Below are 27,008 nucleotides of genomic sequence, written 5' to 3'. Positions count from 1 at the left end.
TTTAATAGTTTTGGTCTCAGTCAAAAAACAGCATCACACTATGGGGAGGAACATGTATGGACCCTGAGGGGTAATGATAAAAACTATCCATCAAATCCTTGGCAACAGAACATGTAGTAATGACCTGACAGGAGGGAAGACCAGAGGGGAGTAAGGGGAGGGGGGAGGGGTGAAAAAACCCAGGGCAAGGTGAGAAATGTCTGGTATGGCCCAGATCTGCCTGGCAAGTAATTCTACCAACTCTCCACCCATCCCTTGCTGAAAGCACAGGTGTGAGGGGTCAGGAACAAAAAGGATCAAATCATGACTCATAACACAACGGTCTCTCTTGTACATAAGACTGCTGGACAGAAACTCTCGGGAACAGTAGAACATAAACACAATCTCATACCATACATTTCAAACAAATAAAACTGACAAAAACACAAAGTTTAGGAGAACGTGGCAGTGTGTATTGAAAGACAATAAAAAGGGGGAAGGAAAAAAAAAAAAGTTAGTTGCAGGGCTTCATTTTGAGAGAGAAGCAAGAAAATCCTAAAGCACCATAATACCCATACCACCGTAGATACCAATAACTGGCTTCTCTTTCAAATAAATAAAATATACACAAAACAATATATAGTTTAAAACCCATGCAGCATAATATTTACAGTCTTTAACCTCTTCCCAATAATTCCTTTGAGCTTCATGTGCATGTAAAGTTGAGGAGGAAGAAAAAAAAAAAAGGATGATTTGGCATCATTGCAGATAAGACAAATAGATTATAAAAATAATCTAGTGTCTGTACAATCATTATACACAAGTCAAGAAACCAATATGGATTCATTTTCCTCCTTTTGTGAGTGCAAACAGTTAAGAATAATCTAGATAAGGCATAACAGAGAAGCAAACTGCTACAGGTTTTGGGTAACAGTCAAAAAGTTCTTTAGGAGACATTATCCAGCTTCAGGAGATGTATTGTTTCTCCGTCAGACCACCACAACAGTCTGAATCTCCATCTCGTCAGAGGAAGCGATGACATAGTGCTCGTCCTGCTCCATCGCCGTAGTGCCTTCTGTGGAGGAGGTGGTGCTCAGGAGGGCACCGTTGCTGATGGCGCTGGCTAGAGTTATGGCCACCTGCTCGGTGAGGCTCTCAGGTGTAGCGATGGTGATGGTGTCGCCGCTGTCGAAAACGCCAGGCTTCTCGTTGGCTTCCACGTTACGTACGATGATCTGCTGACCGTCTTGCACCTGATTCACAACCTGTTGCACCACCTTTATGATTTGACTGTCCAACTGCAAAATAAATAAAATAAATCTAGCAGTGATACACATGACATTTACCTACTCATTGAAATGTCTTCATAAATACCCAAGTTAATAATCATTTAAGTGCATAGGGTAAATAGAATCAGTTTGATTTACTGACCTGGGTAACCAAAATCCTTCAAAAAGACAAGTGAGCGCTCTTCAGCTAACTACTCAGGCTGGGTTATAATATCGATAAATGTCAAAGCATCTTTCCTGAGATATCAAGGACCTTGTGATATCTATTTTTATTCATTTTTCAGGATAATTACAAACTGACTGGAAGCAGATGCTTTGATGTCAAACACTTGTTCCATCTTCAAATTTGTCATTTTCCCCTCTATTTTTAAAATCTTTCTTCCTTTCAAATGTTACACAATTGTCTTTTGGAGAATTGAGATATTTTTGTCAATCGCCCAACCCTACCACCACACTATACATGTTGATACACCAACATACAGCACAAGGAAGCGTTCCATAACATTAAGAACTAAGGAGAGAGTAGGGGATAATTAAAAGGAGCAAGATTTCATAAAAGCTGATTATAATAATACTAATAAGAAATAAGTAAATAAAAGTTTTCTTTTCTAGTGGCTGGGATAAGTATACACCCTACTGTCTCTTCCCGAACAACCACAAACCACATGTCCAGTAACAAAACAAAACAGTTACTGCCAACTATTGACAAAAGTGCTGCTTTTGCAGAAAACAGCTAGATTTACAACAGAAAAGGACTCTTACTTGGTTATGATTGTTACTCGGGACAGACACCTCCTCTGCTTCGACCGTCTCCTCCGTTGGTGTCTGCACATAAACAGTAATGATTTATGCATTCATTCATGTCCAAAAGGTAAATCCTATAATACTCTTTGTGCTGAAATAAAAGGACTGTAAATATTTATTTAAAATGGCACTACACTTAATGATTGTTCCAACATAAAACTTTAACGTAATCAGTTTTTAAAGAAAACTTTGACTAAATGGTCTTTACACCCTGACAGCTATCCCTAAAAAAATATATATATATCTGCAACAGCAAAAACAAACAAGAGTGGGCTATAAGTGAACATGAAACAAAGCTAGTTGGATGAAATAAGCTTCAGGTTATCGAGTTAATAACGCAGCAGAGCCCCATACTTCAGAGAGCATGGTAATGCATCAACCTGATTTTTGATGGCTTTGACCATACGACAGCCGTATGTATGAGCAACGTGTACCACCACAGGAAACCCGATCGTAAGTGCAAGGCAATGTATCTCAAACACTTGACCCCCAGACTATGAAAATTTCTGTCCATTTACACAAGATAGATGGGTTTTTATCCAGCAGTTATTTTTAAATTCGCTTTAAAAAAAAAAAAAAAGGGATTATTTACGAATACATTTTACAGAAAATATTCCCGACAGTTTCATATAAAATGAGTTAAAACAGTTTTATTAGGCCACCAGCTTGTTGGACAACTGACAGTTTCTGTCATGTAAGGGCAGTAGATGGATGCAAGTGCAGAAAGATTTTTTTTTTTTTGAAAGCACACTAGCAAACAGATCCAAAATGGAGACACAGGCAGAGTCAAATAACACGCAGTGGTTGAGTGAGGCACAGAGAAGAGATCACAGGTAATACAATACTCACAGTCCAAAAACAAAACAGTCAAAACCAGAAAAAACGATACAAAATACAAGGCTTTTGCAAAGTCTGTGTGTTACGGAGAGTCCACACACACACACACACACACACACACACACACACACACACACACGTGCATTTTATTTATATAAGTAAAAAGATTCTTCTTCATTTGTCTTAGAACTTTTTGACTTGCCCTCATGTGTGTATACACACACACACACGAGGGCAAGTCAAAAAGTTCTAAGACAAATGCAAAAAAAATCTTTATGAAAATAAAGCTATTTCTCTACATATCCTCCATTTAAGTCTAAACACTTCTGCAAGCGATGTTTCCATTGGAGAATTCCTTCTTTGTATGCCTTTTTTGAAATTATAACATTTGTCTTAGAACTTTGACTTATCCTTGTGTGTATATTTATATAAGAAATACACACATTTTTGTGTGTGTATATAATTTTAAAAAAGCGCTTTTAAAAAACAAAAAAACAAAACAAAAACAAAACAACAACAACAAAAAAAAACACTCTCTAAATCAGTAACCAGTGCATGCTAATTAATCATTATGGCATGCTCACGTGCGCGCTTTGCACTCTGCGACTGCGCTCCAGCACCAATGCACATGGACGTCAGAGATGTAACCAGACAACTGGGACATATCGAGTTTGATATTTGATCATAACTATATAGTAATGATCGAAAGTGAAAGCACTGGTTCACTGCTGTCCACCAGGCACCCAGCAAAGTCACACCATAATAAAATGTCGTGGTGTTTCTGGTGCATGGTATGCGGGGTCAAAGAAAGGAATAAATGTGTGTTGTAACTGCGATGTGCATCTCGTTACTGGCATCACCGTCACAAGACAATGCAGCAATTTATTGACATGAAATACACTACACAATTCAATGGCTCATATGCAATATTATTCTATTCAGGCTGATTTTGTGCCCTTACAAATATTTTGCTCATACACTCATCAGGAGCTCTGCTTTTAGTTAGTAAGTAAGTAAATATTTTATTTTATATATAATAATACAATATAATATATAGAGTTCTCTAGATCCTAAAGGGCTCTATGAGGATTAAAGTCTGATGACAGCCTTTTTCTACTTGACAATTGTTTTAACAAATAGTAATGCTATCAGATATCACCAGTTTGCTAGGTCTTTAACTGCCATATTTTATTTTTATATATATATATATATATATATATATATATATATATATATATATATATATATATATAAAAATAATGTGGCATATTAAAAGTACTCTTGCAAGTGAAACGCCCACTGATGTGATGTTATTCATAACTCACCCCTATGATGTACTCCTGAGTATCAGCTACCACAGAAGAAAATTCCACCAGCACAGTATGGGGATCGTCAGAAATGATGGCGGCTGCCACTCTGTCACACTCCTGCTGCTCCTCAGGGTTCACCACCTGCTCCGGCTTCTGCACGGCAGAGCACCCTCCTGAAACACCACACACGCACTATCAAGTGACGAGTGTTTTGGCTTCTTCCAGACTTTGCAGCTGTATATCCAAAATATTTTGACAGTGTATAGCATATATGACCATTTTTATGTTACCTTTCGCTCGTAAATGGCGGTTCAGCGTGCCGTGCTCAGCAAATCCACGGCCACACTTGAAGCATTTGAAAGGTTTCTCTCCTGTGTGGTGGCGAATGTGACGCACCAGAGCACCTTTCTCCCGAAATGCCCGAGAGCAGTGTGAACATACGTATGGTTTGTCTTCACCGTGTGTGCGCTGATGCACCTGAAGTGCATTCTAAAATAAGAAAGGGCTAGTTAAGCAAAAAACATTTACTTGCATTTGTATTTTATATCAAACTATACCTGCATGTAAAAACTGCTGCAATCAGATATTAATATTAGCGAGTAGGGCTGTCAATCGTTTAAAATATTTCATCAAACTGTCCATAATTAATTTTCAATTAATCCTGAGTTAATCACTTTTTTTTTAAATTTGTTCTAAATGGACCATAAAGGGGTACTTTTCAAGCTTTTGGGGAGTGGGGAGTGGGAGAGGACAAATATGCTTGCTTTATGCAAAATGTGCCCAGGTCAGGAATAATAAGGCTGGACATGTCAAAAATTATTTTTGTGGGCATTTTATTCCCCCACTGCATTTAAAAAATAAAGCAGCATTAACTTTATAATTTTGAGGGTTTAGTACAATGAAGTGTGAACAAACCATGTTTTCCTCTTGTTCTGTATTTAAAGTGCATATCCTGGACCAATTTTGTTTTTTTAAAATATGAAAGTATGTCCCTTTACACGCTCATTCAGAAGGGTAATTTTGCACAAGGCCACCTGTCTACAGCAGAAAAAAATAAAACAACAAAACGCATCTAGAATTAGATAGAACTCGACGCCAACGGCGTCAATGGGGATGCCTCCACCCGGTAGACCACACACCTTATTAAGTTGTGATTTGGGGATGGACATTTGACCTCACAGTAATTTTGACCTGGTGAAATTACTTGTATTAGCCTTGGAGACATTGTGTTCACAAGGTTTTCGGACAGACATTTGACCTCATAGTGACCTTGACCTTAGACCTTTTGATCTCAAAATCTAATCAGTTCATGTTTGTCCCAAAGCGCGCACATGGTGAAAGTTTGGTGAAATTCCTTTCATTAGCCTTTGAGATATCGCGTTCATAAGGTTTCGGGACGGACGCACGGACGGACAGACAGACAACCCGAAAACATAACGCCTCCTGCACCTTACGGTGGCGGAGGCATAAAAATCCCAGGGGAGTCTGGAGCCAGATTTGTGACGTTATCTGCAGAAGCGCCAGCAGGCTGCGAGAGCTTTGCACAGTTTCAGTGCACAGCCTGTGTAGACCAAGCGCTCCCATTTCTCTCTCACTGTCCGGTCTTTTGGGAAATGATGAGTACTAATCCTATCAAGACTGGTGTTGCTACACCCTCCTACGATAGATCTGTTAACCATTTTAATAATTACGTGATAACGTTGAAGAAATTTGCAGAAAACCACCAGGTCGTTTTCTCATAAACAAACCAGCGCTGACGTAGGATTCAGAGGGAGGCGTCCCGCACGTGACGTCACGAAAATCAATGTTTGTCGGGAAATCCAAATGCCAATTTTTTTCAGAGGCGGACCAATTGGCCTCAAATGGCTTGATTTCAATTAAATTTTTCTGGTATTGCGCAAGATAAAAAAATTGCAGAGAATGCAGAATGTTACAGATATTTGACCAAAGTTTAATATAAAATAGGAGAATTACATTGCTCTTGCTCCTGAATTTACCCGTGATATGCACTTTAACTTCTAAACTCATCTCATTCATCTCATCTCATTATCTCTAGCCGCTTTATCCTGTTCTACTGGGTCGCAGGCAAGCTGGAGCCTATCCCAGCTGACTACGGGCGAAAGGCGGGGTACACCCTGGACAAGTCGCCAGGTCATCACAGGGCTGACACATAGACACAGACAACCATTCACACTCACATTCACACCTACGGCCAATTTAGAGTCACCAGTTAACCTAACCTGCATGTCTTTGGACTGTGGGGGAAACCGGAGCACCCGGAGGAAACCCACGCGGACACAGGGAGAACATGCAAACTCCGCACAGAAAGGCCCTCGCCGGCCACGGGGCTCGAACCCAGACCTTCTTGCTGTGAGGCGACACTTCTAAACTCAAGCTGTGCAATAAAATAAACCAAACCAACTAGGTGATGTGAACTCTGGACAACAGTAGTGGCGATCTTTAAATGAAGACAATAAAAATACAAAACCCAAATAAACACATTTGTTAAGCCACACAGCTCATAAAGGTGAAATAACTTTACTCGTAAATATACAGTACATTCATGAGCAAAAACTGCATTTATAAACACTTTTACATAACTCACAAATTTCTCAGAATAAAAACAAAAACACTCACTCCAGTGAGCAGCCTGCTCGCTGGCACGCGCGTGCGCACACACACACACACCTGGACCTTAACATGTCTTTTCTCCCCTCTGGACCATCAAGAGCATATAAATAAACACACATTTTATGTGAACAGTCAGAACGCAACAATACAAGCTGATTCTGTACACAAGTACACTATCACGACTTGCACCAACCGCTACGGTACATGCCACATCACTTCCTGATTTCCCAAACTACGGAGGAGGGGTACAGAACATGCATCAAAAAAAAAAAAAAAGTGGCATTAAAAGAAATCTGCATTAACACATTGTGTTAACTTTGACAGCCCTATCAGCGTACACCTGCTGTAATCTTTAATAAATACAACACACACTATAAACAACAACGGCAAAGACAGTGCCTCGTATGCTAAGCACTTAATCTCTAGATCCAATTCCACTCCAACTTACCTTAGTCTTGTAACTCTTGTTGCAGAGGGTGCAATGGTGTGGACGGTCATTGGAGTGTGCCCTCATGTGCTCACGTACGTGCCCGATAGCCTTGAACAGCTTACCGCACTCACCACACTTGTACCGGCGCTCAGTCACGTGCATCTCCATGTGCTTCTTCAGCATGTAGCCTGTGAAGAACTCCTTGTGACAATTCACACATTTAAATGGTTTGTAACCTGCCAAGAAAATAGCACCGAGTGTGTTTATTTTCAGCAGAAAAAAAAAAAGGGTAAGTAATTCCAGCATACTAGTTCAGCTTTAAATAAAACAGATTTTTTTTAATTAAGTAAAATCTAACTGAACTGCCATTTATAAGCAAGCGCATGAAAATGAACAGAGAATGTTTTCTAGAAATGTTTTAACGTGGACTAAAGCTTACCAGCATGCCCTTTTACGTGGATGCGCAAGTGAGACGTTGTTCTGAATGTTCGATGACAGTGAGGGCATTTGTGTGACTTTGAAGGGGAGCGCTCGGTGTCTTTCTCTGAAGTCTCCTTCAAGCCAGAGAATAAAAATTATGTATTTAGAAAAATACACTGTTAAATCTATAGGAAATTCATATTTTTTGACTCCCCAGATTTTGAGCAACGTCAAATTTTCTAGTTAAAAAGCACAGTGCCTGAATCAGTGACCAGTCTCTTACTCACCACAGTCTCTGCCTCCACCTCCACACACTCCTCAGTCACCTGAACCTCCGGGACTCTCGCTTCAGCCTCAGGATTCTGCAGGACCCCTTTAGGTGACAGGGCCTCTGCCTGCTCTGCCGCCTCCGTTGCTTCAGTCTCCAGAGCAATGCCCGAGTTGATGATGGCTTGGCAGATTAGACTGTCTCCTTCTGCAACAGCTTCAGCTACAGGCTGCGATACCACCTGTCCAGAACAGGACAACATACTGTGTTTACACAGGATACACTGTAATAAATATACCTACGGCTAAACAAAATCATATATGCACCTTAAATGTAGCTTGTATTTTCTCTACAGTGGTACTGAGTAACTAATACCATACACCCACTAATGCATAATCCCATCAAAGGGACAAGGGAGTGTGTTTGGGGTCAGATAATATCAAAACACGTACACAATTGTCAGTTGTTCCAGATAAAATCATATCAATCGACTCCTCTACCATTATTTACTCCAACGAGAGTGCTCTTTGGGTGTATTGTGAGTAATAAATCATGTCAGAGTATGCCAGTGTAAAAATAAGGAGCTCCTATGCAAAACGTATGAAGTTTGGCAAGGCCGCTATATAGTTAGTATTTAATATTCAGCGTGAACTGCGTTAGAATTATATAATTGACACTATGCAATAGTAAGAACTGAACATTTATAAAACAAATCAGATTTGATGCAGGATTCAAACATGGATTTAGGATCCAACAATAAAAGTGACGTACAAATCCAGATTTCTAAAACCTGAAGCCAACAGCATAATGTTCCTAAACTGATACAAAACTGTACATCAGTTCCACTGTGATGCAAGTGGTTACATAATTTAATTTTTAAAAAACTAAATTAATTGGGGGCGGGGGGGGGGGGACGACGACGACACCCAGTCAAAATGACAAAAGGTTTAAATTTAAAAAAAAAAAAGCAAAAGTGTTCAGACTTATGAGGAATAGACATAATATCCATTAGAATTAGCTGCAAGTTGCATTCATCCATATCAGGATACTTATATGAAGCCAGTGAACTCATTCAGATGTGCATTATTTTAACACAAATTAAAATTAATAAGTTCAAGTAACTTTATTTATACCCGAAGGTAAACTTGTTTTGCAGTGAAGTGAGTCAGTCTTCTCTTCCACACATGCCAAACGACACTTAAAATATCTAACATAAAACACAGCATGATAAACATAAAAAAAGGACATAAAACAACATTAAAACAAACACATAAAACCCCACATGAAGCGAAGACTCTTAATTTCCCTGAGGGAACCCTCCCAAAGGGATCAATAAAGTTTTATCGAATCTAAGACTTATTAAAAAGGCTTATGGCAGCAGGAACAAAACTGTTTTTATAACGCTTGGTTTTACATCATGGTAATTTATATCTACATCCTGACAGGAGAGGCTGGAACTCACAATGTAGTGGGTGAGAAGCGTCCTTTAAAATTGATCCAGATATCCTCTGTACCTGTCTGGAGTACAGTGATTCTGGATTTAACTGCATCTCTCCCGTCAACTTACTGGACCACTTCACTATTTGGTTCAGGCACCTCTTAGTTTTAGATGACAGATTACCAAACCAAGACACCAAGCAGAAAGATAAAACCGATTTGATAAAAGCGCGATAAAACACGGTCAGCAGTTCCCATAGGTGGGAAGGATTTTCAAACAGTTTTACACTACCGTTCAAAAGTTTGGGGTCACTTTGAAATGTCCTTATTTTTGAAAGAAAAGCACTGTTCTTTTCAATGAAGATCACTTTAAACTAATCAGAAATACACTCTATACATTGATAACGTGGTAAATGACTATTCTAGCTAAATTCTACTAAATGTCTGGTTTTTGGTGCAATATCTCCATAGGTGTATAGAGGCCCATTTCCAGCAACTCTCACTCCAGTGTTCTAATGGTACAATGTGTTTGCTCATTGCCTCAGAAGGCTAATGGATGATTAGAAAACCCTTGTACAATCATGTTAGCACAGCTGAAAACAGTTGAGCTCTTTAGAGAAGCTATAAAACTGACCTTCCTTTGAGCAGATTGAGTTTCTGGAGCATCACATTTGTGGGGTCGATTAAATGCTCAAAATGGCCAGAAAAATGCCTTGACTATATTTTCTATTCATTTTACAACTTATGGTGGGAAATAAAAGTGTGACTTTTCATGGAAAACACAAAATTGTCTGGGTGACCCCAAACTTTTGAACGGTAGTGTATATACAGCCAGTCAGTATCAGGAAACAATTTTATTAAATAAAACCAAATGAAGTTGAAAGAACGTTCCATTAAATCACCTGATTAACTTCTCCAAGGTTTTCTACCACCTGGATATGAACAGCATCTTGAACTGTCTGCACCACACTGACCACAGGCAGCTGCTGCTCTTTGTCAGGGAGCACAGGAGGCTGCTGTACTTCTGCAGTACAGCACAACGAAAACATATCAGTGTAACGGTCAGTCAGTCTGCACCAGAGAAAGTACTGCTCTTACTCTTTCCAAAAGCATCACAAAACAAAAGGACACGAACATGAGTGAGAAAGCCATATTAAATGTAACTAGTGTGTGGTGGTGTTTTTTTTTTTTCTTAACCTGTGCAAACACCATTCTTGCTGAAGAGGATCTCTCTGCACTGGCTGTACCGGATTTTCTCTATACATGGCGTCAGTGACTTCAGGTGTCTCGTCAGTGCACCAGACTCTCTGAAGGAGAGGCCACACTGATTGCACTGGTAAGGCCGCTCATCTGGGGACGAAGAAAGAAAAAATCAGAACTCTGTTGCCTTCCAGTAATTCAATGGAATCATCTTGTCATGATTTAAGATGGTACAAAAGCAATCAGAGAATGTCATATAAAGAAGTAATCCTCTGTGTACCCGTGTGCCGTCTGTTGTGGCGAATCAGAGAGCCTTTGGTTCGGAATGCAGTCTCACAAAGGTCACACTTGAAGTCCTTCTTGTCTGTATGAATGGACAAGTGTGTCCTCAGGATATTTGCCTACACGCAAACAGAGAGAAGGTAAACCAATTCACAGCTAACCATGGCAAGGCTTGAATTCTTGCCTAGATTAGTAATGGACGATTCTGTCTAAATGCATCATACCGTTTTGAAAGTCTTCTCACATATATGACAAACGTAGCGCCCGTCCTCGCTGAGCTTCAAGGCAGATTTAGTATGATCTGAACTATCTTTGTTTTCAGACTTGACATGGTCCTTTGTCACGTGACCTGGCCTTATGTTCGTGCTGGTTAATCTGCCATCTCCTTCATCTAAGAAAAGAGTGAGAAATTCACTCATATCAAAGCTCATATTTTAAAAAAAAATCAAATAATTCAACTTGTATAAGGTTTTAAGTTGAACTAGGTACTAAAATTCATTCTTCCACATTTAAGGCTACACCTACTCGACTCATTTTTGGGCTTAGTCTTAGTGCACGGAGCGTCTTACCCATTGAGGATCTCTCTGTATCATTCGCCAGCTCTCCATCTTTATTGCAGTCTTTCACCTGGGGAACAGCAGATCCACCACGTCACAACTTTGAACAACAAACACAAACCAACCTATACAGTTAACAGCATCCTTTTTTTCTCCACATTCTGCCATTTTGAGAATTAAGACTAACTGATGGTAGACTAATCGCTGCTACTGTATGTAACTGGATAAACATGGGAATAACAGAAACCTACCTGTAGGTCCTGTAAAGGACGTTTACAGATCCGGCTAAGCTTGTGCTGAATGAAGACATCCAAAGCGGAAAACTCCACGCCGCATCGCCCACATTTGTGAACATCTTCATCTGTCAAGTACAAACCAGTTCAGTAATGGTTCGAGTAGAACATACCTCGTCACTTAAATGACCAGCACTACACGTTATTTGCAAATGATGGATTTATTTAACTTGCAAAAAACAGATAAGCGACACCCAGTTAGTTAAAGCTGATTGTGCTCAAGAAGGCATAAGATACAGAAAACTACTAACTATATACTCGCTAACTGAGTTTTAGCAAGTCTACATTTCTGAAGCATTCTACTCATTTCTTCTGTTTAGCTCTATAGATTTTTGCACGAAGTACAGACTGAAGTTTTGTTGGTCTGATGTTGCATGATCTGATATTATATTGGTAGTTTATGACTCGCCTGAATTGTTGCATTACTGATTAGCACATATGTACTGCACTAGCCAAAGATAACCACTATTTAGTATACAGCTACTGTATAATTCATATTAGTGTGTCAAGAGCACAATGTGTTCAAAGCAGGGCTTTGAACCGGTTCAAGGAACGAAAACCGGGAACTTTTTCTATTTCACATGGAACAGAAACGAAACCAGAAACTTTATTATTTTTTATGTTCCGGAACAGAAACGCTTATTAAAAATAATGGTAACCGGTTAATACCGGTTTTTATTTCGTTCCTCAAAGTTTCTGTAGCCTACAAATAAAAAAGTCATTCTTCTCCTGCGCAAGTTTCTATGACCCGCTGGGGTTCACTTCCTGTGTGACGTTCGCTGACTGAATGGAGAGAGCGGGAAGGTGGACTGCTATCACATCTCCATTACTGAGTGTCTGAGCAAAGAAGAGCCTGAACGTTGCAACCTCCCTATTGGCTGTTTGTAAAAATGTATCAATTGTTGCCCTTCCCATGGGAATCATCGCGGGCTCGAGAGACGAGACCTGACGAGTTAGTTTGTTGGTAGCAGAACAAAATGTCTGGACACAAATCGGGTTTTCAGAAAAGGAAAGAAAATAAACGGAGGGTCGAAAATACAAAAAAGGAGGCAGAAAATGCAAAACGAGTTTTAAGGTAGGACAAATGGTTACTTTTCTGAGGCAGCCCGCCGTGGCTGCAGGCTTTCAGTTGTGTCATTGAATGGTTACTTTTCTGAGGCAGCCCGCCGTGGCTGCCTGCAGGCTTATTTATTATAGCCCATTTAGTTAAAATAGTTGATATAAAATGTTTATAGTTATAGTTATGTGATGGTTGTCCTGATTTAGACTGGTGTTTTTTTTTTTTGGGGGGGGGTTTGCGCGATGTTGCACCCGGGTCCAGATTAGGGCAGAACCGGCCCTGGCTACATTTCAGGTGTAGTTTGTTTTATGTATGTATGTACTTGCATAGATGTGTACTTGGTCTTCCAATATGGCACCTAACAAAATCTCGCGGCGCGGTGACGTCATGCGGTAGCCCTCTATAGGGCCTGACTAGCCTTTGGTAACACACTAAACGAATTCTCTTTCATTTTTGGCACTTTTTCTGTTTGTGTAGATGGGAAGACATACTGAGAATCCAAATCGCCAACATTTGAAATAATAATTGTTTTGAATTATTTCTTGTCTTATTTAATGAAGGTTGTAATAGAATTAGCCTACATTTGGCTTAAGCTGGATGAGACAGAGACATAATTTTATAGCCATTTGTTAAACAGCTGACAGGGAACGTAATTAACCGTTCCGGGAACGAAATTTTTTTGTTCTAACCGGTTCGGGAACGTCTATTTAATGGTGGAACCCAAAACCGGAAACGTTAAAATTCCGTTTCTGTTCGGAACGAACCAATAGGAAAAAAATTCCGGTTCAAAGCCCTGGTTCAAAGTTAAAAGGAAACCAATAATATTAATGACTGGTTTAATAATTTACTATTGTTTCTTTAGCACTGCTTGCTGTGCAAAACACTGTCACTGGAAAGTTTTGAGCAAGACGGTACATGCAAGTCATGACTTGGTCACCATTTATTAATGACCTTTTTCTCCCACACACTCGCTACGCTTCAGGTGTGTGTGGGTGTGAGAGAGATCATGTGGTACAATATCTATGGTCAACAGTCACAGCAAATAAGGAGGAAATAATAGCACTTTTACAATAGGTAATGGTTGCCCAAGTACAAACAAACAATGTGGTAGTGTGCATGTTTGCATTAGGCACAGCAGCTTTGCTGGAGCATTTAAACACCGCGCATACTCCGTGCCCATTGTTATTACACACCTCCCATGTTGGCGCACCTCTAAATCAAGAGATTACAGCTAAATTTTAACATGTACAGTTTGTACCGTCAATCCCAAGCCATGTTAAATTGCCCTCGTGTACAAATCTGTGTGCATGGTCCCTTGCATGGACTGGCATCTTTCTCAGGGTGTATTCTCACCTCACACCCAGTGCTCCCGGGATAAGCTCCACATTCACAGTGACCCTGACCAAGACAAACTGAAGACGAATGAATAAAGTTTCTTCAACCCAGCAGTGACACTAAAGGCCAATTTATGCTGACAACGCAGTCCTCGCAGATGGCGTCGCAGATGGCGTCGCAGATGGCGTCTGCGTGCCCCCCCTCCGCAGACGCTCTGCGTGCACCTCCCCAAAATTGTGACCACCGCAGAAGCCTCGCAGACAAGAGGGCTCTGATTGGTCCACTCTACATCCGCTGTACACTAGGGCTGGGTATCACCAGATACCTCACGATACGATAGCGATATTTTGCCCACGATAACATCACAGTACAGCGATTCTGCGATAATCGATATATTGCAAGAAATTTCAACCACATCACAATATCTGTGTCACTGAAGAAAATCAGAATTTATTGACCACTGTAAAATTACATTTCACATACATAACTACACACTCTTGCCAGACATATATTTGTCTCTATTCCACTGCTGGCAAAACCAAGAGTTGCTTCACTACAACATACAGAAAATTCCCATTTCTGTGCTAGTATTCTCAACTTTTCTGTAAGCATGGACACATCAGTGCTGCTTAACAAGCAGAATCAAATTGTTTTATGAAAACTTAAAACTTGCACTGCAGACTGCACAGACATTTCAGTGCTAACACTAATATCAATTTGTTCTTTGTAAACTTGAGAACATATACCTGAGAACATTTAACTTGTGCTTATTTTGCAGGAACAACACACTGTCTGAAACACACTGAAAAGTGCAGTGGGCATCTTAATTGGAGCATCTTAATTTAATTGGAGCGAAACAGGTTTTGCAGAGTGCATTCTCTTTGTCCGGCTCACTGTTTTTTTTCTCCTTTCCTTTGGAATCCAAAGTGCCTCCAAACATCTACCTTAAAGTTCGGCGGCGTCTCTAGGTTTATGTTAACAGCCATGCTTGCCTGTTTTTTTTCCTCACTGCAACCGCTGGGGAAGAAAGAGAAGACGAAGAGTGCCTTGCAGTGAGGTAGCGGCACAGCGACACCTCGGGGAGCGGAGGTGCGGAAGTCGTACTGGATTTACAACCCGTCTGAAACATGATTTTATTATTTGAAAAAATATCGATATTCAAATTTTGAGTATCGATATTGAATTGGAAGACAAAGTCTCATCTCATCTCATTATCTCTAGCCGCTTTATCCTTCTACAGGGTTGCAGGCAAGCTGGAGCCTATCCCAGCTGACTACGGGCGAAAGGCGGGGTACACCCTGGACAAGTCGCCAGGTCATCACAGGGCTGACACATAGACACAGACAACCATTCACACTCACGGTCAATTTAGAGTCACCAGTTAACCTAGCCTGCATGTCTTTGGACTGTGGGGGAAACCGGAGCACCCGGAGGAAACCCACGCGGACACGGGGAGAACATGCAAACTCCACACAGAAAGGCCCTCGCCGGCCCCGGGGCTCGAACCCAGGACCTTCTTGCTGTGAGGCGACAGCGCTAACCACTACACCACCGTGCCGCCCTGGAAGACAAAGTATCGCGATATATCGCCGAATCGATATTTTTGCACACCCCTACTGTACACGCACTTCCGCTTCCCTACTTTCCTGGTTTGTTTTGTTTTCACTACCGCCATTTTTAAAAACACAAGCGAAGATGGAGCAGCACGAACAGCGGTTGATCAAGGAAGTGAGGAAGTACGTACATCTATATACGACTCCAGTTCTAGTCATTATAAGTAACCGGAGGATAAACACTCCACTAACCACACCCACCAACTACTCCTAGCGATTTCGCGACTTCGCGCCCCCTTGCGTTGTGGCGGTAAATAACATCGCGCACGCCTATTACTCCCCGCTCAACGATAAATTACAATTGTCTGCGAAAAGCTATCTGCGAAAGCCTTGTCGCAAGAGCATGCAGAGGCCCTAAGGTGTTAGAAATCTGAGCAATACTGCCAAAGGTCACAAATATACAGTACCAGAGGTGGACAAAGTATCTGACTTTATTACTTAAATCAAAGTACAGATCCCCCTGGTCAAATGTTACTCCGATACAAGTGAAAGTTGTACTTAAGTTAAAGTACTGAAGTACTTGCTTTTAAAAATACTTAAGTATTAAAAGTACATTTTCTGTCAACGCATTGTTGTGTTATTGCCACAACACTTACAAAACCTAACGCCGTTACCAAAGACAGAAATGTGAATTCACAAAATGAACGCATGCTGTGCCATCATGGTGGTTTAATGTTAAGCTAGCTAGTCAGTGAAACGCCACCTGACATGCTAGCAAACCCTTTTCAAACTCAAAATCATATTGGGTAGCTAACGCTACTAGAAAAGAAAGATTTCTACCTTCTGTTTATTTGGCAAGATTATGCTAAAACATATTTCTGAAAGGACTTCAGATAAGTTAACGTTATTCATGTTAGCGTAACTCCGTGTTTACATGCTAACTAACAGTGTCCAAGTTAACTAGCTATGTGTTAACGTTAGCCGTGGACAAGGCTACGGCAAGTTGGCAGGCAAATCCATAGAAAGTCATTTGACTAACCAGACTGTACAGCTATTGCAATGTTACTGCTAGCTCTAAAAGCACAGACAACTTCGTTGCAAGCTTTCTCTTGAAATAAAACGTTTATATCCCTCAATATGCTTCCGCAGGTTGAACGGCGAGTTTTTGTAGGCCGTGATGAGGTTCGTTTTCAGCAAACAAAGCAAACATTTAAAACAAAACGACTCTAATCCTTTCAGAAAACTGAAACATGGGTTCTAGGTATGGCCATGGGTGTGCATTCCCCAGAAGGACCGCCTCCTTCCATTTGGCCATCAACTGACCATGTTCAAATAACACTGCTGAGAAATCACTGAACTTGATTTTATACAGTCTATGGATGTGACGTGACCAGACTGGTTACTGATCGGCTGTCTCAGTGTCACCTGCGAAAAAACCATCACGTTTTAGAAAAGAAAAGACATCTACTTTCAAAGCTGCTTCATAGTAATGAGGACCATGACAGAAGTGTTGTGGAGTAAAAAGTACAATATTTGTCTTTCAAATGCAGTGAAGTTAAAGTCATAAGTTTCCAAAAAAAAAAATACTCAAGTAAAGTACAGGTACTCAAAAAGTGTACTTAAAGGGCATATTCTGGACCAATTTCTTTTTTTTTTTATATGAAAATATGTCCCTTTAGGCTGCTGGGCCATAGAAGGTTCACGCTGCACGCTGCATGTTGCACGCTGCACGTTCACGTGAAGAACCGGACCCTGGGCCATTAAACTTCATGCTTGGATGTTCACGTGTTGCGTCTGTTCTACTTTGACCGAGTAACCAACAATATGGACTCTTCGGATGACGACGATTGCCTCATTCTGCTTTTACTGAGACAGAGGAAGAGAAAAAGGAACAGAATTTGGAGCCGAGAACACTTCCTTCTGAGAGAAACCCGTGGTGAATTTCACCGAACATTCTATAATCTGCTTGACAATCCTGATGAAGAACTATTTTTCAATTATACCATTCAATTATATTTTTTCTGAAGTTTTCCCCTGAAAGCATAGAGTTATCTCCCTAGACCCGTTCTGATTGGCTGGCGCGGCGGTGACCGCATGCATTGACTGGAATTTCCGTCTTCACGCCTAGAAAAAAGTGTGCATGTTCATTTCATGCTTCACGCGTGAAGTGTGCAGCGTGCAACGTGAACGCCGTTCTATGGCCCAGAGCAAGTCATGCTACGTTTGTCCACTTTTCTTTACACGCGTGTAGCGTGCAGCGTGCACCTTCTATGGCCCAGCAGCCTTACACACTCATTCAGAAGGGTAATTTTGCACAAGGCCATCTGTCTACAGCAGAAAAAAAATAAAAACAAAACGCGTCTGGAAAAATCCCAAGGGAGTCTGGAGCCAGAATCGTGACGTTATCTGCGGAAGCACCAGCAGGCTGCGAGAGCTTTGCGCAGTTTCAGTGCACAGCCTGTGTAGACCACGCGCTCCCATTTCTCTCTCATTGTCCGGTCTTTTGGGAAACGATGAGTACTAATCCCATCAAGACTGGTGTTGCTACACCCTCCTACGATACATCTGTTAACCATTTTAATAATTACACAATAGCGAATAAATTTGCAGAAAACCACCAGGTCGTTTTCTCATAAACAAACCAGCGCTGACGTAGGATTCAGAGGGAGGCGTCCCGCACGTGACGTCACGAAAATCAATGTTTCCTGGGAAATCCAAATGCCAAGTTTTTTCAGAGGCGGACCAATTCGCCTCAAATGGCTTGATTTCAACTGAATTTTTCTGGTATTGTGCAAGGTAAAAAAATTGTAGAGAATGCAGAATGTTACAGATATTTGACCAAAGTTTAATATAAAACAGGAGAATTACATTGATCTTGCTCCTGAATTTACCCGTGATGTGCACTGTAAGTACTCAAGTAAATGTACTTCGTTACTGTCCACCTCTGTACAGTACCAATCAAACGTTTGGACATGCCTAATTCAAGGCTTTTTATTAATTTAAAGAGAGACTTCATGTCTTACAGTAATGATGGATGTTGTTTCTCTTTACTTAGTTGAGCGATTCTTGATATAATATGGATTACTACAGTTGTGGAATAGGGCTATTTACTGTATTTGTATTATTTACTGTGATGAGCTCATTGATTAAGGCGGCAAGAAATTGCACTAATTAACTTTTGACGAGGGGCGGCACGGTGGTGTAGTGGTTAGTGCTGTCGCCTCACAGCATGAAGGTCCGGGTTCGAGCCCCGTGGCCGACGAGGGCCTTTCTGTGCGGAGTTTGCATGTTCTCCCCGTGTCCGCGTGGGTTTCCTCCAGGTGCTCCAGTTTCCCCCCCACAGTCCAAAGACATGCAGGTTAGGTTAACTGGTGACTCTAAATTGACCGTAGGTGTGAATGTGAGTGTGAATGGTTGTCTGTGTCTCTGTGTCAGCCCTGTGATGACCTGGCGACTTGTCCAGGGTGTACCCCGCCGTTCGCCCGTAGTCAGCTGGGATAGGCTCCAGCTTGCCTGCGACCCTGTAGAACAGGATAAAGCAGCTACAGATAATGAGATGAGATCTGTTAATTGAAAAGCATTCCAGGTGACTACCTCATGAAGCTGGTTAAGTAAATGCCAATAGAGTACAAAGTGTCAAGGTAAACGGTAGCTACTTTGACGAATCTAAAAAATATGACATATTTAACACTTTACCACATAATTCCATATTTGTTCCATGTTATTTCATAGTTTGGATGTCTTCAGTATTGTTCTATCACATAGAAAAGAGTCAAAATACAGAAAAAAACATGAATGAGTACAGGTGTCCAAACTTTTGACTAATTCTGTACATCAGTGTCCCACACACACATTACCACGTTGATATTACGACTGCGCTGAGAATAATCCACCATTCATATACTATCAGCAGGAGTCCTGTGGTGATCCCTTACATACAATATTCTGTGGTATTTGAGTTATTCCATACCCATACAGACAATATTCCGAGTTTAGGACTGAAGGGACTCTGGAGTCATGAGGTGACAGCACTAAAGTCTGCCAAAAAAAAAGATCCACAAGCAGTCCTGTGGTCAGAAAGCTTGTGTAAAGGGCACTAATAAAGGACAAGACGAAAATTAAAACAAACTGTGCATGCTGATTTCGCTATAACCTCTAGATTTATTTTGGGTGAAAGGACGCTGAATAATGGTGCGTTCATGTGCTATGGGAATTATGGTAAATACCAAACGCCGACATGGAAAGCACACAGGAACACCCCCTCTTGCGGTATTTTCCACTGGGAAACTCGTAGAAAATTTTGATACACGAGTTGCCGAGATGAGATGAACTTTAACCTTTTCAACACGGCAGCGAGCGGTACAAGACTAGCTTATGAACCATGAAAGAAATGGTTTTCACCTACGGAAAGCTGACTCTCACCTTTTAAACGAGTCACGTTATGTATATTATATTATTATAATATGTATATTATAGCCTAATACAAAATATTCTGTGGCTGTCCAAAGAACGCCAACAATGATCTAGATACTGGCTAGTCTCATTGTGGCTACAGCCAAATTTCCAAAAACTGCGTGGCATTCAATGTGTTAAGAAAATCTCTACTTGTCATGATCAGGAAATATTCAGCATTATTTACCTTTTGACTTTTGATTTTCATATTCCTGCTGCAGCTGATGAACAAGGCAATCTATCATTGTTTTAGCCAAATAACAGGCCTGATTCTGAATCTGGTCCACCATCTTTAATTTGTCAACAACAACAAAAGCATGTGAACACAACACACTGGTAAATACCACTTCCCAACTGGAAAATATCATCTTCCCATAGCACATGAACGCAGCATAACTCCATAGCACCTGCTGGCCTCCAGTCAGAAACCTCCAAAGTGTACCTGGGTATGAGGTCGATAAAATTATAATAACCGGGCCACAAAGTGTACTTCATATTCGTATCACTGAAAATGAAGTTAAAACCACTAACAAACTACTTAATTTAGTAATCCCTAACCTCTCCAATACCGGTAGGGGCAACCTGGCCTTTACTTCACAGCACTACTGCACACGAAGCTAGTTAGCCAGTTAGCATGGGCAGCACGACACCGAAATGTGGCTACTACCAGCTAGCTATTGTCAAAAAGTGAAATTATCTACATCAAAAACGGACATATTATAACATAACATAACATAACATAGCACTGGTGACTCGTACAAACCTATAAGAATGTTGTCAAGGAACTAGCTAGCTATTAGCATTATAGCGTAGCAAGTCTATTAGCTAACTTTAGCATGTTAGCGAGAAAAGTATTGCACGACTCGAGGTCCGTAGCAAGCTTACTAACAGCTACAGAAGGCACGACATAAAGCGTGAAAAACCTAATAAACAGATTCCAGTCATCAGAGTCAACGTAATTGCCATTACCTTCGTCTCCCAGACTGGTTTGGATGGTGATGATGCTACCATGCTGTGTTTGCGTTTGGCCGGCAAGCGATTCTGCCGTATTATTACTTTCTTCTGTCATGTCGTTCTTGCACTCCGTCTCTGTCGCAACGCTGCAGCAAGAACAACATGGCGGATTTACGACCTCGTCGTCATAACAACAAAAGGACAGAGACAAGCCAAACTGGGGGCTGACTATATTTTGATACACTGATAGACTATCGAAAAGGGAAACAGTCTCTGTATTACTGCTAGTAATTCTACTTTAGAAATAAAGCATAGAAAAGTGCTTGAAAGTTTGTGAACCCTTTAGAATTTTCTATATTTCCGCATAAATATGACCTAAAACTTCATCAGATTTTCACACAAGTCCTAAAAGTAGATAAAGAGAACCCAGTTAAACAAATGAGACAAAAATATTATACTTGGTCATTTATTTATTGAGGAAAATGATCCAATATTACATATCTGTGAGTGGCAAAAGTATGTGAACCTCTAGGATTAGCAGTTAATTTGAAGGTGAAATTAGAGTCAGATGTTTTCAATCAATGGGATGACAACCAGGTGTGAGTGGGCACCCTGTTTTATTTAAAGAACAGGGATCTATCAAAGTCTGATCTTGTTTGTGGAAGTGTATCATGGCACGGACAAAGGAGATTTCCGAGGACCTCAGAAAAAGTGTTGTTGATGCTCATCAGGCTGGAAAAGGTTACAAAACCATCTCTAAAGAGTTTGGACTCCACCAATCCACAGTCAGACAGATTGTGTACAAATGGAGGAAATTCAAGACCATTGTTACCCTCCCCAGGAGTGGTCGACCAACAAAGATCACTCCAAGAGCAAGGCGTGTAATAGTTGGCGAGGTCACAAAGGACCCCAGGGTAACTTCTAAGCAACTGAAGGCCGCTCTCACATTGGCTAATGTTAATGTTCATGAGTCCACCATCAGGAGAACACTGAACAACAATGGTGTGCATGGCAGGGTTGCAAGGAGCCACTGCTCTCCAAAAAGAACATTGCTGTTCATCTGCAGTTTGCTAAAGATCATGTGGACAAGCAAGAAGGCTATTGGAAAAATGTTTTGTGGACGGATGAGACCAAAATAGAACTTTTTGGTTTAAATGAGAAGCATTATGTTTGGAGAAAGGAAAACACTGCATTCCAGCATAAGAACTTTATCCCATCTGTGAAACATGGTAGTGGTAGTATCATGGTTTGGGCCTGTTTTGCTGCATCTGGGCCAGGACGACTCACTGTAAAAAAGACTAGTTGAGAATACTTGAAATTTCAAGGCAACAGTCTGCATTAATAATTTTATGTTTTGCCAACGATGTGCCCATGATAATCCAAACTATGATAACACTGTTATCTTTATTAAGAATTCTTAAGTCAATTTTCAATTTCTCATTCTGCCAACATAGATTCCTCTTTTTGCTGAACAGTGGCATTCACAGTAGTACAAAAAGGCAATTGAGGTTAGCACAATTTTTGGGGGGGGCTTTTTTCACCTTTATTTGGATAGGACAGTGTAGAGACAGGAAATGAGTAGAAGAGAGAGAGATCAGGAAATGACCTCAGGTCAGAATCAAACCCAGGCCCCCGGATTTATGGTATGGTGCCTTATCCACCTGAGCCACGACAACGTGAACTTTAACCGGAGAGAGAACCACATTGCCCAGCCCTTGCATTTGGGAGAGGAAACCACGTGTCTTGGTCATTCAGAGCATGCGCTGAATAAACACCTGTGACAATTATGTATTTTCAATTCAGATTATTCACTATTGTATATTTACACATCATTGAGGTGCACCCTATCAGTTTGATGTGGATTTTTCTTGATGTGGATAATTCTAAAAAATAGAATTATGCTTTGTTCAAGTAATTCCATATTCACAATTGAATGGACAAGAAAATATGAATAATTATTAACGAACAGAAAAATCCACATCAAACTGATAGGGTGCACCTCAATGATGTGTAAATATGCAATAGTGAATAATCTGAATTGAAAATACATAATTGCCACAGGTGTTTATTCAGCACATGCTCTTAATGACCAAGACACGGGGTTTCCGCTCCCAAATGCAAGGGCTGGGCAATGTGGTTCTCTCTCAGGTTGAAGCTCATGTTGTCGTGGCTCAGGTGGATAAGGCGCCATACCATAAGTCCGGGGACCTGGGTTTGATTCCGACCTGAGGTCATTTCCTGATCTCTCTCCTGCTCATTTCCTGTCTCTACACTGTCCTATCCAAATAAAGGTAAAAAAAAGCCCCCCAAAAAATTGTGAGAACCTCAATTGCCTTTTTGTACTACTGTGAATGCCACTGTTCAGCAAAAAGAGAAATCTATGTTGGCAGAATGAGGAATTGAAAATTGACTTAATTAAGAATTCTTAATAAAGATAACATCATAGTTTGGATTATCATGGGCATACATCGTTGGCAAAACATAAAATTCTTAATGCAGACTGTTGCCTTGAAATTTCAAGTATTCTCGACTATTCTTTTTTTACAGTGCTTGCCATCATTAATGGAACAATGAATTCTGAATTATGCCAGCAAATTCTAAAGGAAAATGTTAGGACATCTGTCCATGAACTGAATCTCAAGAGAAGGTGGGTCATGCAGCAAGACAACGACCCTAAGCACACAAGTCGTTCTATCAAAGAATGGTTAAAGAAGAATAAAGTTAATGTTTTGGAATGGCCAAGTCAAAGTCCTGACCTTAATCCAATTGAAATGTTGTGGAAGGACCTGAAGCAAGCAGTTCATGTGAGGAAACCCACTAACATCCCAGAGTTGAAGCTGTTCTGTATGGAGGAATGGGCTAAAATTCCTCCAAGCCGGTGTGCAGGACTGATCAACAGTTACCGCAAACATTTAGTTGCAGTTACTGCTGCACAAGGGGGTCACACCAGATACTGAAAGAAAAGGTTCACATACTTTTGCCACTCACAGATATGTAATACTGGATCATTTTCCTTAATAAATAAATAAATAACCAAGTGAAATATTTTTGTCTCATTTGTTTAATTGGGTTCTCTTTATCTACTTTTAAGACTTGTGTGAAAATCTGATGATGTTTTAGGTCATATTTATGCAGAAATATAGAAAATTCTAAAGGGTTCACAAACTTTCAAGCACCACTGTACAGACTCAATTGCAAATTTTCAAATTCATTGGTTTAGTCAAGTTATAGGGAAGCTGGAAAATAACCAACCAGCTGGCAAAGACGGTCCTGGCCATCTGTGCTTTGGCAGCTTGTCGTGGGTTCAGACCAAGATAAATGATAAAAATAAAAAAGGGTGCCAACTGACAATCAATCATTTTCAAAAATTAGTGAGAAAGGCTTGTCAAGGTGGATGGCACGGCACAGTGGGTAGCATTGCTGCCTCACAGGTACAGGCTCTTGGGTTTGCATGGATTTCCTCTGGGTTCTCTGTTTCCTCCCACTGTCGAAAAACATGTGATAGGCAAATTGGTTATGCTAAATTGCCTCAATGAGTATGTATACATCAAGTATGTATACATGGTTCCCTGCAGTGGACTAATGTCCTATCTGAAGTGAATTTTCCCGCCCTGAGTCCAGTGTTACTGGGACTGGCTCCAGATCCACCACAGGGTACCGCAGGGTAAAGAGCTTACTGAAAGTGAATGAGTGAGTGGGCTTGTGTTCCCATATATATATATATATATATATATATATATATATATATATATATATATATTTTTTTTTTTTATTTTTAGCTTAGGAAGGTTCCTAACTACGGGTGGCATGGTGGTGTAGTGGTTAGCACTGTTGCCTCACAGCAAGAAGGTCCTGGGTTCGAGCCCAGAGGCTGACGAGGGCCTTTCTGTGTGGAGTTTGCATGCTCTCCCTGTGTCCACATGGGTTTCCTCTGGGTGCTCCAGTTTCCCCCACAGTCCAAAGGCATGCAGGTTAGACTAATTGGTGGCTCTAAATTGACTGTAGGTGTGAATGTGAGTGTGAATGGTTGTCTGTGTCTGTGTCAGCCCTGTGATGACCTGGAGACTTGTCCAGGGTGTACCCTGCCTCTCGCCCATAGTCAGCTGGGATAGGCTCCAGCTTGCCTGCGACCCTGTAGAACAGGATAAGCGGCTACAGATGATGGATGGATGGGTTCCTAACTAAGTGAAATGACCCAGAAGTATCTAAGTGACAGCCAGTGATAAGAACTATTCAAATTCTCTAAATGCTAATGAAGGGTGTTTCAATGCTTCCTTTCCTATCTCCTTTAGCATAAGGTGCACTGGACCATCCGTTACAAAAAGAAAGGAGATAATGCTGTCCCAGAATTCCTTGTGGCAGCAACATTTTTTTCAGGCAAGGAAATAATTATATAAATAATTTTAAAATATTAAATTATTAAATCCTACAATAATTGGGATTCTTGTTAATAAATATGAACGGAAAGGAAGATGAGCGTGAGCAACCATCCTCAATGTGAAAACTGATTTGTTTCAATTGTGTGACTGGCAGCCTGTATTCCTTTTTTATTTCAATTCCAACCTTTGAAATGAAGTAGTATTTTTCACTGCGTTGTCCACGTTTACATAACCTGCATGAAACAACATGGTAAGAACATACGGGGTGAAGATGCACTTTTTGTAGTCCATCTTTAGAACATTGCAGTTTCACAAGGCAGACCCACGTCAATTACATGTGCCATCAAATAATTATGTCGCCAAGTATAAGTGCAGTTGGATTCATATAGCGCCAAGGTTGTCTTCTCCTGCACATCTTTCCTTGACCTAGTGACGTTTTCCAGTGAGGTCAAGGAAAAATGGTCAGGAAAGGACAAACAACGGACTACTGGAATGCTGGTAAGATTTTCATGACTTTGCAGTGCACCTCTCAGGCAGCAGAGGGCTCTAAAATCACAAACGTCTCCTTTATGTGTGATGGTAAAAAGTGACCTCTTCAGACTCAACCTCTGGTTTATCATAGACAAACACACAGATGTCTGTCACACTCACCTCAGAGCAAAAGGAATCTCAGTCTTACCTCCCAAAGTATCTTTCTACAGAAGGGCCTCTGAAATTCTAAACACGATGGATATTTCCATGGACTCACCGTAAAACAAAGGTTTGGTGAAAGGTGAGAGACATTGAGTCCTTTGCAACTTGGAAGTGAGCTTATGAAAGTTCACACAGCACTTAGTTATATGAAAATTAGGGTTATAAGGGTTTTTTTTTTGTTACTGAGCTTTGATCATAATTTACTTGAAAATGTACAACCTCGATTCCAAAAAAGTTGGGACAAAGTACAAATTGTAAATAAAAACGGAATGCAATGATGTGGAAGTTTCAAAATTCCATATTTTATTCAGAATAGAACATAGATGACATATCAAATGTTTAAACTGAGAAAATGTATCATTTAAAGAGAAAAATTAGGTGATTTTAAATTTCATGACAACAACACATCTCAAAAAAGTTGGGACAAAGCCATGTTTACCACTGTGAGACATCCCCCTTTTCTCTTTACAACAGTCTGTAAACGTCTGGGGACTGAGGAGACAAGTTGCTCAAGTTTAGGGATAGGAATGTCAACCCATTCTTGTCTAATGTAGAATTCTAGTTGCTCAACTGTCTTAGGTCTTTTTTGTCGTATCTTCCATTTTATGATGCGCCAAATGTTTTCTATGGGTGAATGATCTGGACTGCAGGCTGGCCAGTTCAGTACCCGGACCCTTCTTCTACGCAGCCATGATGCTGTAATTGATGCAGTATGTGGTTTGGCATTGTCATGTTGGAAAATGCAAGGTCTTCCCTGAAAGAGACATTGTCTGGATGGGAGCATATGTTGCTCTAGAACCTGGATATACCTTTCAGCATTGATGGTGTCTTTCCAGATGTGTAAG

At 40.7% G+C, this 27,008-nt stretch overlaps 1 protein-coding gene across 2 annotated transcripts; it reads right to left on the bottom strand.

The window, feature by feature from the left end:
- Window positions 1–430: 430 nt before the first annotated feature.
- Window positions 431–21,227, bottom strand: e4f1 (E4F transcription factor 1). Of its 2 annotated transcripts, XM_060901627.1 has the most exons (14): window positions 21,107–21,227; window positions 11,696–11,805; window positions 11,457–11,514; window positions 11,112–11,278; window positions 10,886–11,006; window positions 10,603–10,755; window positions 10,308–10,429; window positions 7,988–8,209; window positions 7,720–7,834; window positions 7,299–7,516; window positions 4,510–4,708; window positions 4,235–4,392; window positions 2,031–2,093; window positions 431–1,277 (listed from the first exon to the last, which is right to left on the bottom strand). In XM_060901627.1, exons 1-14 carry the CDS (start codon window positions 21,204–21,206, stop codon window positions 969–971), a joined length of 2,115 nt encoding a protein of 704 aa, XP_060757610.1. In that variant the 5' UTR covers window positions 21,207–21,227; the 3' UTR covers window positions 431–968. The 2 variants fall into 2 exon arrangements, with proteins under 2 accessions (XP_060757610.1, XP_060757611.1); XM_060901628.1 differs by lacking the exon at window positions 21,107–21,227 and having other exon boundaries at window positions 11,457–11,544; window positions 11,696–11,786.
- Between the last annotated feature and the right edge of the window lie 5,781 nt (window positions 21,228–27,008).

The sequence above is a fragment of the Neoarius graeffei genome, chromosome 20 (genome assembly GCF_027579695.1).
Source record: "Neoarius graeffei isolate fNeoGra1 chromosome 20, fNeoGra1.pri, whole genome shotgun sequence".
NCBI classification, from domain to species: domain Eukaryota; kingdom Metazoa; phylum Chordata; class Actinopteri; order Siluriformes; family Ariidae; genus Neoarius; species Neoarius graeffei.
This window is presented reverse-complemented; position numbering and strand designations above follow the sequence as displayed.

Coding starts and splice junctions, on each gene's coding strand:
- e4f1 (XM_060901627.1), bottom strand. CDS start 21,206: ATGACAGAAGAAAGTAATAATACGGCAGAATCGCTTGCCGGCCAAACG. Junction 11,515..11,695: donor GTCCTTTACAGGACCTACAG/GTAGGTTTCTGT, acceptor GCTGTTCCCCAG/GTGAAAGACTGCAATAAAGA. Junction 11,007..11,111: donor GTGAGAAGACTTTCAAAACG/GTATGATGCATT, acceptor GTTTGCGTGTAG/GCAAATATCCTGAGGACACA.